At 43.2% G+C, this 15,178-nt stretch overlaps 1 protein-coding gene across 2 annotated transcripts in view; it reads left to right on the top strand.

Annotated features, from left to right (window-relative positions):
* The window catches only part of PTPRN2 (protein tyrosine phosphatase receptor type N2), a 1,309,069-nt gene that overhangs the window by 379,789 nt on the left and 914,102 nt on the right, over positions 1 to 15,178 (top strand). For both annotated transcript variants that reach the window (XM_073581608.1, XM_073581607.1), the window contains one exon: positions 8,106 to 8,541. In XM_073581608.1, coding sequence (XP_073437709.1) covers positions 8,106 to 8,541 — 436 coding nt within the window. The remainder of the gene's footprint in view (positions 1 to 8,105; positions 8,542 to 15,178) is intronic.

The raw sequence follows: 15,178 nt of genomic DNA, 5'->3' as shown, positions 1-15,178 counted from the left end.
AGGCGGACGACTGTAGGGAGAGTAATCGGACGTCCACAGACGCCATGTAAGTGAGAATGTGGGTCTGGGTATCACGCTGCTGCGCTAATTCTTGTTGTAAGCCCGCCAACTGGGCGGCGTTACCAGGGTCAGAGGATTGGAGGGCGGACAGACGCGAGTCCATGGTTTTCATGAAGGACATGATGCGCGTCTGATTCTCTCGAAGGAAAATCAATTCCTTTTGCGCAGCCGAGGCTCCAGCGGGGTCCATGGTCTGACTGTACTGTTACGGTTGCTGTTACGGGGAAGCTAGAGAACAACCCAGAAGTGGATCCTCTGGGTCACGGCTCCAGAGCCCCCGAGGGCGAGCAGCCCAGGTGATGACCACCCCCTATACAGGGAGTGTTAGGGGCAGGCCCACTGAGGGTAGAACCAAAGGGGCGTCTGGGTCAGCTAGGAGAGGATACACAGATATGCCGGACAGCGATGGAGCTTGAACCTGTGGAGGAGGGACAGCGAGGCGGGCTCAGAGGGTGGCTCAGACGAGAGGCTGTAACAGAGAGGAAGCAATGGATGAGGCAGGATAGGGGGACACGGCAGGAGGCAAGCGGACAGAGGGACACACACAGTAGAGCAACCAGGGCAGAGAGGATAGAGGCTGACAAAGAGAGAGCGCTGGAGGCGCAGACACAAGGGGGCCAGAGTCAGAGTGAACGCTGCAGGAGACAGCGTCACCGAAGTTGACAGTCAGGCACCTTACCTGACAAAGCCCAAATCCTAAATAGCCGGTGGGCGCTGCCATGTTGGGGGCGGCGCCGACCGCGTCATACTACCCAGGAGGCAGAGCGCCTGGATCTCCGGAGTGCGCGGGTGCCTGACGCCGGGGAACCCGGAAGCCGGGCGCGGGGACGCGCCGGGACCCGAGGACGCGCCGGGAGGAGCGCACCAAAGTCGGGACCCTAACAGACAGGTATCCGCAATTTTTTTACTGCCTCGAGTTAGAGGAAGTTCCCTGCTGCCCCTGAATCAATATAGGCCACCTCAGAAAAACGCTTAGAACCCAGGATCAACAAAACAAAGAGGGTCAAGGGTAGAGAGGTATCACTGACACCTAGGGAGGCCTCTCTTACCTGTCCTAGGCGGAGGCGTTTCCCAGCCTCACCGGACAGGAACGCAGGAGATGGGTGGCGCTGCCACAATAGAGGCAAAGACCTTGTGTGAGTCTTTCCTGGCGACGTTTCTCCACTGGTTTGAGTCGGTCCACCTGCATGGGCTCCGGTGCTGAAGCCGGGGTGGAAAATCGCGGATGAGGAGGACTGCGGGGAGAGGAAGACGAACGAGGAAGTCTTCTCTCCCCGGCGGCTTCGCGGGAACACTCCTGGAAACGTAGGTTGATACGCGTTGCCAGATTAATGAGGTCATCCAAGGATGTAGGTGTGTCTCGCCCAGCCAACTCGTATTTAATTCGAGCGGAAAAACCAGAGCCTCATTGTTCCATCCTAGCTTGGAGGACAATGTATAGAACTGGATGGCGTACTGCCCCGCAGAGAGAGTACCCTGGCGGAGATTGAACAAGGACTCGGTGGTTGAGACCAGGCGACCGGGCTTGTCGAAGACTTTACGAAAAGTCTCCAGAAAGGTTGCAAGCTGGGAGACCAAAGGATCGTCTCACTCCCACAAGGGATTTACCCAGGCCAGCGCCTCACCCTCCAAGTGGGATACCACAAAGGCTACTTTGGCTCGGTCGGTGGGGTACTGCTGAGGCGACATTTCGAAATGCAGCTGGCATTAGTTAAGGAACCCCCGACACAGCTTGGGATCTCCGCTATAGCGCGGAGGTTTAGCCAAACCGGGTGACGGATGCGGAACCGCCACCTGAACCGGGACTGCAGCTGCGGTCTGGAGAGCTAGCAGGCGGTTATCCACCGAGGCCATGTAATTCAAAATGTGGGCCTGAGTGTCACGCTGCTGGGCGAGCTCCTGCTGGAGACCAGCGATCTGAGAGGCACTCTCCGGATTCGAGGCCTGCAAAGATGACAGACGGGACTCCATGGATTTGAGGAACGACATTATCCTCACCCTGATTCTCCCGGAGGAACAAAAGTTCCTATTGGGTTGCGGTACCAGCGGGATCCATGGCCTGATTATTCTGTGAGACTTTAGGAGGTACTCCTGGAGTGGACCCGCTGGACCGTGGCAACTAACCTCCCACGGGCAAGTTGACCAGGTGGACCACCCCCTATACAGGGAGTGTTAGGGGCAGACCCACGGGGAATTATCACCACGGCAGCTGGTACCCAGGGAAGGACACAGGAGTCACAACGGGAGGCCGGAGAGGCTGGCGGAGGACCACCCAAGGACAGGAACATGGATGGCGGACAGGACTGGAAACAAGGACAAGACGGTAGGGTCCAGGCACGGACTGGAGTACACAGCTGGGAGACCAGAACAGGACAGGACGGAGCCACGGACTACCAGGACCTAGGAGAGAGGAAAGCGGAGAGAGCGGATAAGGTACAGGCAGGGGAGCGGAGGCTGCAGGCAGGCTTTCTATAGCAAAAATCTTCCCGGTCTTTTAAGACACAGCCAATCATAATCCATAAAAAGTGTGCCAAGAACAGCTGGAAATAACTGGAATGAACCTGATCGTGACTCCACAGCTTACTAGAATGACCTTTTGACCTTAGTTTGAACATCAGGAAACCATTTTAAAACTCATATTAAAACAACCCCAAAATGGCAGAATAATTAAAGTGGGGCCTGTGTTCCCATGAGACCCCCCTACATTTATATTCAGAGGAGAGCTACCATTATAATCAGTCAACTGTAGCAGAAATTTATAAGGCATCTAAGTCTGGCATATGAAGAACCTCAGAGACTTTCCTTCAGCAACATTGGGTCTAACAATAAGGCAATGTAATGGCAAGACAATACTTTTTTTTTTCACGGCATGGATGCAGGTACTTGGTCTTTTGTATTTGTTTAGACGCAACAAAAGTTGAGTGGTTGTAAAAAAAAGGGGGCAATTTTTACCTTCCTTTTGAGAGAAATGATGTCAGAGCATTTTTTGTCATGCTCTAAATATTTTGTGGATAAAGCAATTATTCAGCAAAGGAACTGAATTTGCAGAATATGTTTAAAATTACTTTTTTCTATGAAGCGCAGCCACAGGCTAAGCTTCACAGGAGGACCAAGGCTGTGCACACGATGAGTTTTTGATGCTGTGTGTTTTCGCTGCATCAACAAGGCAACGTCTTACAGATCCAGCAGAATGGATGGGATTTATAGAAATCTCATGGCCACTGTGCTTTTTTTTTAATTCGCCGTGAGTGTTTCAAATCAGCAACATTTCAATCGCTCTTGCATGTATGATGAGCTTTATGTGCAGATTTTCCCCACAGACTTGCATTAGACATGGAAAAACCACAAGTAAAAAACACTATGTGTTTTTAGTGCGTTTAGAGCGGAAACACATAATAACACATCGACTCAGCACATGACTATATTAGTAAAGTTTTGTTAAAGCCAGGAAGTACTTAAAACACCAAAAAACATTTAACTTAAAACATGACAAACCATAAAAACACAAAAACGTGATAACGCATGTAAAAGAACGCACTCAAAAACGCAATGAAAAAATGGAAGGTGCAGAAATGATGTATAAAATCTAAAACATAAAAAACTCATCATATACCCATCATGGGAACGTAGCCTAAGGCCACATTCATACGTTGATCATTTGGTTAGTTTTTTACATCAGTATTTGTAAGCTAAAACCAGGAGCGGAACAGTCAGAGGAAAAGTATAATAGAAACTCGTCACCACTTCTGTATTTATCACCCACTCCTGGTTTTGGCTTACAAATATAATGTGTGCACGTGCCCTAAGATGGCAGCCATGGGGGCTGTCAGTGGGTCCCAGGTTGCCATGACAATCCATTAGGAACCTGCGATCAACAATTCACAAGGGCCGATGTGAGCCAGTGAATGCGCACAATGGCAATTGAGTCAGTGATTGACAGCACCCTTTAGATCCTTAAATATGGTAATATACATGGGAAACCTACTACTACTTTGTACATCAGGAAGGGGTTAATGTATATTGTAACCATACAGTTAGGCTATGTGCACACGATGCGTATCTGCTGCATATACGCAGCAGATTTGGCCCTGCGTATACGCAGCAGAACTTCATGTGATGTACAGCACCTTTGTAGCCTATGTGAAACAAATTCCGCTGTGCACATGCTGCTTTTTTTCTGCGCGGATTTGGTGCAGAATGAAAAAAGCAGCATGTCACTTCTTTTGTGCGCTTTTGGTGCAGTTTTCCACCTACTCCATTCTAGAAATCCGCAGGTGGAAAACCGCAGGGGAAAACTGTACAAAAAAAAGCAGTAAATACGCAGGAAATATGCAGGTCATTTGACCTGCGGATTTAGTGAAATCGGCGCAGAAAATTCCAAAGCAGAATACGCGCCGTGTGCACATACCCTAATAATACATTTATAATGATGACTGTGGAAAACCTTGATATCAGATTTTCAAAAATGTCCTGGAAAACAATGCCATATCTAGTGCAGCCTGCATGAGAAAAAAAATCACAACACAAAAGAAGCTATATATGCAGAATTTCAATAATTTGTCAGAGACTTTAAAGAGAAGTTATCTATAGAAAATGACCAATTGTTTAACCACTTAAGGACCAGGTGTTTTTTTGTTTTTGCACTTTTGTTTTTTTCCTCTCTTGCTTCCAAGACCATAACTTTTCTCTTTTCCCATTGACATAGTCGTATACAGGTTTTCTTTGTTCTGTGTTTTCTGTTGCTTCGAATAGCACAATTTATCTGACCATATAATGTACTGAAAAATTGGGAAAAAAAATTACCTGGAATTTAGTACATTTGTAGAGCACTCAAATGAAAGTCATAGATAGATAGATAATAGTAAAACTGCATACTAGCCTCAATAGAAAAACTCCTGCATTCTAGCCTCAATAGAAAAACTCCTGCATTCTAGCCTCATCAGTGTTTTTTTCTGTTAGTAAATATTCTGAATGATGAGACAATCCAAAATGTAACATTATTAAACCAAGTAATAAGGGACAATCTGCTCGTAGAGAACGGTTGCGTCGCTTTACTTTATATTGGTTCATTCCAATCATTTCTTGAAGTATATTTTTAAATGAACTGGCAATGATCTAGAACATAGTTACATTATTCATAGGGCTGAAAAAAAGACATACTGTATGTCCAATAGGTTCAACCAAGGGATAGGAAAGGACGTCGGTGAAAGAAAGGGGTATGGGCTAACTTTAGAATCTTGTTTTCTTCTGTTGATACAAAGGAAGATGATATAACGATAAGAGATTAGCCAATGTGGCCTAAAAGGAAAAAATGTCCCTCCTGTTATTACACTACATTTGGACTTGCTATTGGATGAATAAAACCACTTTGGGGTACATATAACATATTTATTAACTTATTTTTGCTATTTCTAGAGGGATTATTAAAAAGAAATACAATATCTGCCACTATTTTATAATTTTTAATACATTTTGCACCATTCTAAATGTATCATAAGTAACATGTTACCTTTTACATAATATGGGCAAACAAGGTGAAGTGGATCCTCTAAGCCCAAGGTCCAGGTGTCACGGGCATTGGTGCAGCAGGCGGGGGAGTTGCTTGCAAAGCCCGACATGGAACAAAGAAAGTCTAGCGGTGTGGAAAGCGAAGCACGGATCTGGGTCACATGCATAGCATTACCTATATCCTTTAAGTCTGTATGATAACTTTTTGAGAAAAAATATATTATTGTATTTCCATATTAAATGGGCGTTATATTTTTTATTTTTTAGTTGATGAAACCATATATGATTTATTGTGGAACGAATATATATATATACAGGGTGGACAGAAAATAATAACATTTATTTTGATTTATATATAAAACTAGGTGAAGAGCCCGACGCTGCCCGGGCATAGTAACTAACTGTGGTTAGTTATAGCAAATTATAATTATCCTCCATCCCATAGTCCCGTGCCCATATACCCATCATACATATCCACCATCCCATAGGCCCGTGCCGATATACCCATCATACATATCCTCCATCCCATAGTCGAGTGCCCATATACCCATCACACATCCTCCATCCCATAGTCGAGTGCCCATATACCCATCATACATATTCGCCATCCCATAGTCCCGTGCCCATATACCCATCACACATCCTCCATCCCATAGTCAAACATTATGACATCATAATTAGCGGCGGGGCTTGCAACCTATGATGACATCAGCGTCGCCATGGCAACCATTATGACATCATAATTAGGGGCGGAGCTTGATACACACACACTTTTTCCCCATTATGTAGATAGGGGCAAAATTGTTTGGTGAATTGGAATGTGCGGGGTTAAAATTTCGCCTCACAACATAGCTTAGGACACTCTCGGGGTCCAGACGTGTGACTGTGCTAAATTTTGTGGCTGTAGCTGCGACGGTGCGGATGCCTATCCCGGACATACACACACACACACGCACACACATACAGTACATACATACATACACACCCACATTGAGTTTTATATATAAAATTATATTTACTAACACAAGCATAACATTGACAATTAAATTTTATTCTGAACAATAATACAAAAGCCCTTAAATTTTATCAACGCAGGTGCTCAAACTGTTTTCCATCACAATTTGCACAGCTTTGAAGTCTGCCTCTTACACTTCGACAAACATTTTTGCACAAGTCTCTTTGGGTATTAATTTCTTGAAATGTATCTCTTATGTACTTTTTCAAATCACTGACACTTTTTGGTTTTCAACTATAAACTTTGTCCTCGAGTACTCCCCAAAAGAAAAAAATCAAGTAGGCTTCTTCGGCCAATCCATTTATTAGGAAATGCTTCATCAAGATACTCGCGGACTACTCTTGAATAATGTGGAGGGGCCCCATCTTGTTGGAAATAAAGGTCATTTGAAATAGGCTGTTGCCGTAACTGGGGGAACATCTTGATTCATATGAATTTCGAGATACTTATCTCCTGTGACTGTTCCATAAAAAAAAATGGTCCAAAAACACCAAAACTTGAAATACCACCCCAAACATTGACACCAGGCTCATTTAGTTGTTGCTCTAATGTTAAATGCATGTTCTCATTATACCAGTAAATACAATTATGTCTGTTAATATGGCCAGATAATTTGAAAGAAGCTTCATCACTCCACATAATGTTATCTAAAATTACGGGACCAACTAAGTCAGTTTCACTTTACACCATGTTTGATAAATCTCTCCCTTCTTAACCCTATTACACATACTGTCCACCTACTTTTGGACCACCCTGTATATATTATGATGTGCATATAATTTAGAAGAAGACTGTATTATTTTAAGGGGATAGAAGTAAAAAAGCAGATGTTTATTGCTATTTTACGGGGTTTATTCGGTGATATTATATACAGTATGTGTAATTTTTTTTACCACTTTTACATATAGAAACTTTTCTTCTGTAAAAATTGTTTTTGTTTTTTTTTCCTTTGCGCATTTTAATAAACTAAATTAAACTGGAAAATTGCCTAACTTTTTACTACGCGTGAAACACTTTTATTTGCTGAAAACAGAGTACCCCTTTAAACTGAAGTAGTTGACAGGCATGCTCTTGGTAAATCAATTGCAAGACACCACTGCCTAAAGCTAAGGCTTCTCTCACAGAAGTGTCTTCTTTTGCTTTGAAGCCTTTGATGTAAGGACTGTTACATGTATTTTATGTGTGCTGAAATGAAATTTTTAGAAGTTTCGTAAACAAAGTTCTTTAATTTTAGGAGATTGTCAATTTTTTATGTTATTCTACTCTTAGGAAATCAAGTTTCTTACAAATAAACAAATGCTTCTTCAGGGATCCAGGAACAAAATTGTTAATTAAAGATTATTTGCAGCGACACCAATTGGCTTTTATTTATTTCTGCCGCTTTATTTATCTTACATAATTGAGATTTTGCCTCCATTATTTCTCTGTGATAGGAATGTTGACAATTATTTTGCTCGTATTGTTTTCGTTTTTTTTATTCCTTGCCTTCCTCTGGAGAACATTAAACTTTCTTGACTTTCAGCATTCAAAAGGAAAACCTGCCTTGTTATTTGCTCCATCCTCCAATCGAAAAGTTCTTGACTTACCTTCAAATGTCCTACCGAAGCCTCTAATTGAGAAGCCTCTGCAAGAGTCAGAAGCCGATCTTGAAAAAAAGACTTTACTGGCTGCTTTAAAAACCTACCTGGCTCAAAAGTCAGTGTCCCAGAATTCTGACAACCTAAATCTGAATGGAAAAACAACATTTTCATCCTTATATTCCAATAAATATCGTCCACCACAACTTAGTCAACTTGATGGAGGGCTTCCTAAAGATGATGAAATGGATAGTTACCAGATGAAATCTTTTCTTCCGAGAGCAAGAGCTCATGTTCTGTCAAGGCCAAATCTTGGAGCACAGATTTATAAATCTACTTCTCGCCAGGAAGACCCAAAGGATCCGCTGAGTGCTGTGGATGGTAATCCATGTTTATTTTCAGACATTTGTTTAACTTATAGAACGCTGGGAATCTTTTAATAGAACGGAAACTTTATTCTTTACAACCATTGATTTTCCATTTATTGGCATGTATAGCTTGATTTTTTTTGAAAATTCGGCATTAATAATTGATACGTGATCTGGATTGTTAAGGATATATCTATGATAATGGTCTTTCATCTCTTAACTAGTTGTTGAAGCGATTGGTGATCACTGATCATGCTTTTGTTTCTTTTCCAGCTAAGTTAGTTTTTCTGTTAAACAGAACTATTTATCTAAAAATTATCTGTATCTACCTATGATCTACAGTCATGGCCAAAAGTTTTGAGAATGACACAAATATTATATTTTCACATGATCTGCTGGCCTCTGGTTTTTGTGTGTGTTTGTCAGATGTTTTTATCACATACAGAAATATAATTGCAATCATATTATGAGTAGCAAAAGGTTATATTGACAGAATGAGTTAATGCAGCAAGTCAATATTTGCAGTGTTGACCCTTCTTCTTTAGGACCTCAGCAATTCTCCCTGGCATGCTCTCAAACAATTTCTGGATCAAATCCTGACTGATAGCAGTCCATTCTTGCAAAATCAATGCTTTTATTTTGTCTGAATTTGAAGGTTTTTGTTTGTCCACCCGTCTCTTGATGATTGACCACAAGTTCTCAATGGGATTAAGATCTGGGGAGTTTCTAGGCCATGGTCCCAAAATCTCTATGTTTTGTTCCCTGAGCCATTTAGTTATCACCTTTGCTTTATGGCAAGGTGCTCCATCATGTTGAAAAAGGCATTGTTGATCACCAAACTGCTCTTGGACGGTTGGAAGAAGTTGCTCTTGGAGGACATTCTGGTACCATTCTTTATTCATGGCTGTGTTTTTAGGCAAGACTGAGAGAGAGCCCATTCCCTTGGCTGAGAAGCAACCCCACACATGAATGGTTTCAGGATGCTTGACAGTTGGCATGAGACAAGACTGGTGGTAGCGCTCACCTGGTCTTCTCCGAATAAGCCGTTTTCCAGATGTCCCAAACAATCGAAAAGGGGATTCATCAGAGAAAATGACTTTACCCCAGTCCTCAGCAGTCCACTCCCTGTACCTCTTGCAGAATATCAGTCTGTCCATGATGTTTTTCATGGAGAGAAGTGGCTTCTTTGCTGCCCTCCTTGAGACCAGGCCTTGCTCCAAGAGTCTCCGCCTCACAGTGCGTGCAGATGCACTCACACCTGCCTGCTGCCATTCCTGAGCAAGCTCTGCACTGCTGGTAGCCCGATCCCGCAGCTGAAACACTTTTAAGAGACGGTCCTGGCGCTTGCTGGTCTTTCTTGGGCGCCCTGGAGCCTTTTTGGCAACAAGGGAACCTCTCTCCTTGAAGTTCTTGATGATGCGATAGATTGTTGACTGAGGTGCAATCTTTCTAGCTGCGATACTCTTCCCTGTTAGGCCATTTTTGTGCAGTGCAATGATGACTGCACGTGTTTCTTTAGAGATAACCATGGTTAACAGAAGAGAAACAATGATGCCAAGCACCAGCCTCCTTTTAAAGTGTCCAGTGGTGTCATTCTTACTTAATCATGACAGATTGATCTCCAGCCCTGTCCTCATCAACACCCAAACCTGTGTTAATGGAGCAATCACTGAAACGATGTTAGCTGGTCCTTTTAAGGCAGGGTTGCAATGATGTTGAAATGTGTTTTGGGGGATAAAGTTCATTTTCTAGGCAAATATTGACTTTGCAAGTAAGTGCTGTTAAGCTGATCACTCTTTATAACATTCTGGAGTATATGCAAATTGCCATTAGAAAAAATGAAGCAGTAGACTTTGTAAAAATTAATATTTGTGTCATTCTCAAAACTTTTGGCCATGACTGTATATATCTGCCTATCTAACATCTGTATATCTATCTATCTCATATCTATCTATCCCATATCGATCGATCTATCTATCTATCTATCTATCTATCTATCTATCTGTCTGTCTACAGTTGTTGTGCTCTAAAGTTTACATACCCCAGCAGAATTTTTGCTTTCTTGGCCTTTTTTCAGGGAATATGAATGATAACATCAAACCTTTTTCTCCACTCATGGTTAGTGGTTAGGTGAAGTCATTTATTGTCAAACTACTGTGTTTTCTCTTTTTAATTCATAATGACAAACCAAAACATCCAAATGACCCTGATCAAAAGTTCACATACCCCATTTCTTATACCGTGTATTGCCCCCTCTAACATCAATGACAGCTTGAAGTCTTTTGTGGTAGTTGTGGATGAGGTTTTATATTTTCTCAGATGGTAAAGCTGCCCACTCTTCTTGGCAAAAAGCCTCCAGTTCCTGTAAATTCCTGGGCTGTCTAGCATGAACTGCGCACTTGAGATCTCCCCAGAGTGGCTCAATGATACTGAGGTCAGGAGACTGAGATGGCCAGTCCAGAACCTTCACTTTGTTCTGCTGTAGCCAATGACAGGTCGACGTGGCCTTGTGTTTTGGATCGTTGTCATGTTGGAATGTCTAATTACATCCCATACACAGATTCCAGGCTGTTTGCAAATTTGCCTCCAGTATATGCTGATATCGTGCTGTAGTCATCTTTCCTTCAACTTTAATCAAGTTTCCTGTGCCTTTTTAGCTCACACATCCCCAAAACATCAGCGATCCACTTCTGTGCTTTACAGTAGTAATGGTGTTCCTTTCATCATAGGCCTTGTTAACCTTTCTCCAAATGTCACGTTTATGGTTGTGGCCAAAAAGTTCAATTTTGGTCTCATCACTCCAAATTTCCTTGTTTCAGAAGTTTTGAAGCTTGTCTCTGTGCTGTTTTGCATATTGTAGGTGAGATACTTTGTGGCAATTGCACAGTAATGGCTTTCTTCTGGTGACTCGACCATGCAGCCTATTTTTCTTCAAATGCCTCCTTATTATGCATCTTGAAACAGCCATGTCACGCTGCTGCAATGCTGGTAGAAGCAAGTGCCACTAGATGGCAATGGAGTGGAGGGATAACTGCACACACCAAGAGCAGACCTGCAGCGCAGCAGCGAGGTCACCACCAGGTGGCAGCAGAACAGTCAAACAAGCTGGGTTGATATTCGTGTAATAAACTAGGTCTGAACTGAGAAAGTGAATTAATGTGTATGCAAAATGTAAATGCATATAGACACATGACCTTTACACAGAGAAATCCAAAAATAAAACACAAAAAACAAATATCCTAAAATAAAAAAGTAAAAATAAATTGCAAAAATTGCATGAAGGTAGTAATAATAATAAGGGTATTTAGTTAACATAATTTTGATCAAAAGAATGTACAAGCCATCCCGCCACGTCACAGCAACCCTTGTGGGACAGTTTTTTACTTTTTTATTTTAGGATAGTCGATATTGGTCTGTAGCGCATTACCAAAGGAATAAGCAAACACAGAGTCAGAAATAAGCCAAAAGGGTGAGTACCGATCAGGAGCGGATATGCCAAAGGCAAGAGACAAAACAGCAGGTAAGATGTTATGAATGAGTCACCGAGGAGGAAAAAACAAAAAGCAAGCTAAGCCCCGAAAACCGGAGAGGTAACTAGCGGATTGCAGACCCCTGATCCTATCCACAACAACTAGCAGTAGCTGTGGAGCGTGCCTACGGTGGTCCTAGATGCCTCGTCACGGCTGGAGAACTAAATAAGCCTAAAGAAAGAAAGGGAAAATCTAAACTGCCCCAGAGCAGACCCCAAAGCAATAGACAGCCCCCAACATGTATTGTCGGTGAAACAAGATGAAAACACAGACGCAGGTAGAAAGATAGGCTGTGCAAACAATGGGGCCCTCGCTAACTAGAAAGGACAGGAAAGAAAAGCTGCTGTCTGCAATCACGCAAAAAACCCTGCCAAAAAGAATGTCCAACACGTCTGATAGAAAAAGGCCCTGAAGTCGCTAGACTTCAAATCACTATATCAGCACTCAGGTATATTCTGAAGACAGAGCAAAAGAGATCAACTGATCAGAGACAAAATGGGGATTCAGCCCAGTCCCAGCCAGGGCTGGCTGAACACAAAAACTAAGTAAACCAGACAAAAACTCATATGAACAATAGCAGAGAAAACTTAGCTTTAGGAAGGCAGGAACCAACCTGGAAACCAGGAGCCACAGTCAGGAAAAATCACCAGCAAGAAACTAGGGAGTCGACTGCCTTAAATCCAATCAGAAACTCCTGATGTCCAATCGCAGTCCTCTTCCTCAGGTGGCCGGTCTCTGCCATTTAGATCAGCTTCATTACCTCCCTTCACCAACAGAGGGAGTCCAGATAGAGAACTCACTACTCCTCTGTCAGCACAGCCAGCTCCATAACCCTCACCAGAAGCCAGAGGCAAACCCGAAAATGAGCTCACAACAGTGCTCCCCCCTTGAGGAGGGGTCACTGAACCCTCATCCACGCCACCGGGCCGATCAGGATGGGCCCGATGAAAAGCACGAACCAATCTATCGGCATGAATATCAGAGGCAGAGACCCAAGAATTGTCCTCCTGGCCATAACCCTTCCACTTGACCAAATACTGGAGTCTCCGTCTAGCCAGATGCAAATCGAGTATTTTCTCTACCTCATATTCCACATTACCTTCAACCAATACAGGGTCAGGAGGTGCAGCCATAGGAACTACTGGCTCAACATATCTCTTCAACAGCGACTTATGAAACACGTTATGGATCTTAAATGTAACAGGAAGAGCCAATCGAAAAGAAACCGGATTAAGAATCTCCAAAATCTTGTAAGGTCCAATAAATCTTGGCTTGAACTTTGGAGATGCCACCTTCATAGAGATATTCTTTGATGACAACCAAACCATATCACCCACTTTAAACCGGGGACCAATGGTCCTATGCCGGTTAGAAAACCGCTGTGCCTTTTCCTGGGAGAGAGACAACTTATCCACTACTTGGTCCCAAATCTGCTGCATTCTCTCTACCACGGTGTCAACCCCTGGGCAGGCTGAAGATTCCACTTGCCCTGAAGAAAATCGAGGATGAAACCCAAAGTCACAGAAAAAGGGCGACATCAAGGTGGCAGAACTACCTCTATTATTTAAAGCGAATTCGGTAAAGGGCAAAAATGAAACCCAATCATCCTGATCAGCAGATATAAAACATCTCAAATAGGACTCCAAAGTCTGGTTTGTTCTTTCCGTCTGCCCATTGGTCTGAGGGTGAAATGCAGAGGAGAAGTACAACTGAATTCCCAGCTTGGAACAAAAGGCTTTCCAGAATCTGGAAACAAACTGAACTCCTCTGTCCGATACAATGTTCTCAGGAATCCCATGCAACCGAACCACCTGTTGTAAAAACAATGGTACCAACTTTGAGGAAGATGGCAACTTTGGGAGTGGTACAAGATGGACCATCTTAGAGAATCTATCAGAAATCACCCAGATAGCAGTCATTCTCTGAGAGAGAGGAAGATCAGAAATAAAATCCATTGAAATATGGGTCCATGGCCTCTTAGGCACAGGAAAGGGCATCAACAACCCACTAGAGCGAGAACAGGGTTTAGACTGGGAACAAGTCCCACAGGACTGCACAAAATTCCTGATATCACGAGATAAGGCGGGCCACCAAAAAGACCGACTCACAAAATCTCTGGTACCAAAAATACCTGGATGACCAGCCAATGCGGAGCAATGAACTTCAGACATCACTCTCTTCCTCCACTGGTCAGGAACATACAATTTTCCCATAGGACAACGCTCAGGTTTGTCCTCCTGGAATTCTTCCAGAGCACGTCTCAAATCGGGCGAGATGGCAGAAAGAACTACCCCCTCACCTAGGATGGTAGTAGGCTTGGTCAAAATAGGAGAATCAGCAAAGAAACTCCTAGAAAGGGCATCTGCCTTAACATTCTTAGTGCCTGGAAGAAAGGAGACCACAAAAACAAAACGCGTAAAAAACAAGGCCCACCTAGCCTGTCTAGGATTCAAACGTTTGACCGACTCAAGGTAAATCAAATTCTTGTGGTCAGTGAGGACTATAACTTGATGTCTAGCTCCCTCCAACCAATGTCTCCACTCCTCAAATGCCCATTTCATGGCTAACAATTCCTGATTCCCCACATCATAGTTGCGTTCAGATGGGGAGAACGTTCGGGAAAAAAAGGCACAGGGATTCATTTTAGACGTCACCGGATCTTTTTGGGACAAAACAGCTCCTGCCCCAATCTCTGAAGCGTCTACCTCCACCGGAAAACGAAGTGAGACATCAGGTTGCCGCAAAACCGGAGCAGAAGTGAACATCCGCTTCAGCTCCTGAAAGGCTGAAACAGCCTCAATTCAGCACATCAACACCCTTCTTAGTCAAATCAGTCAGTGGTTTAGCAATACCAGAAAAAATTAGCTATAAATTTATGATAAAAATTAGCAAAACCCAAAAACTTCTGGAGAGCCTTCAAAGAAGTGGGTTGAACCCAATCATAAATGGCCTGTACCTTGGCCGGGTCCATTTCAATAGTTGACGGAGACAAAATAAATCATAAAAATGAAATCCTCTGTACACCAAAAAGGCACTTCGATCCCTTAACATACAAGGAATTCTTCCTCAAAATCCAGAACACAGTCCGAACATGTTCCACATGAGAATCCCAATCCCTGG

Source organism: Dendrobates tinctorius, unplaced genomic scaffold (assembly GCF_039654945.1).
Source record: "Dendrobates tinctorius isolate UK_male_01 unplaced genomic scaffold, ASM3965494v1 ptg000070l, whole genome shotgun sequence".
NCBI classification, from domain to species: domain Eukaryota; kingdom Metazoa; phylum Chordata; class Amphibia; order Anura; family Dendrobatidae; genus Dendrobates; species Dendrobates tinctorius.
Note: the sequence above shows the minus strand (reverse complement) of the source record. Positions and strands in the feature narration are given on the sequence as shown.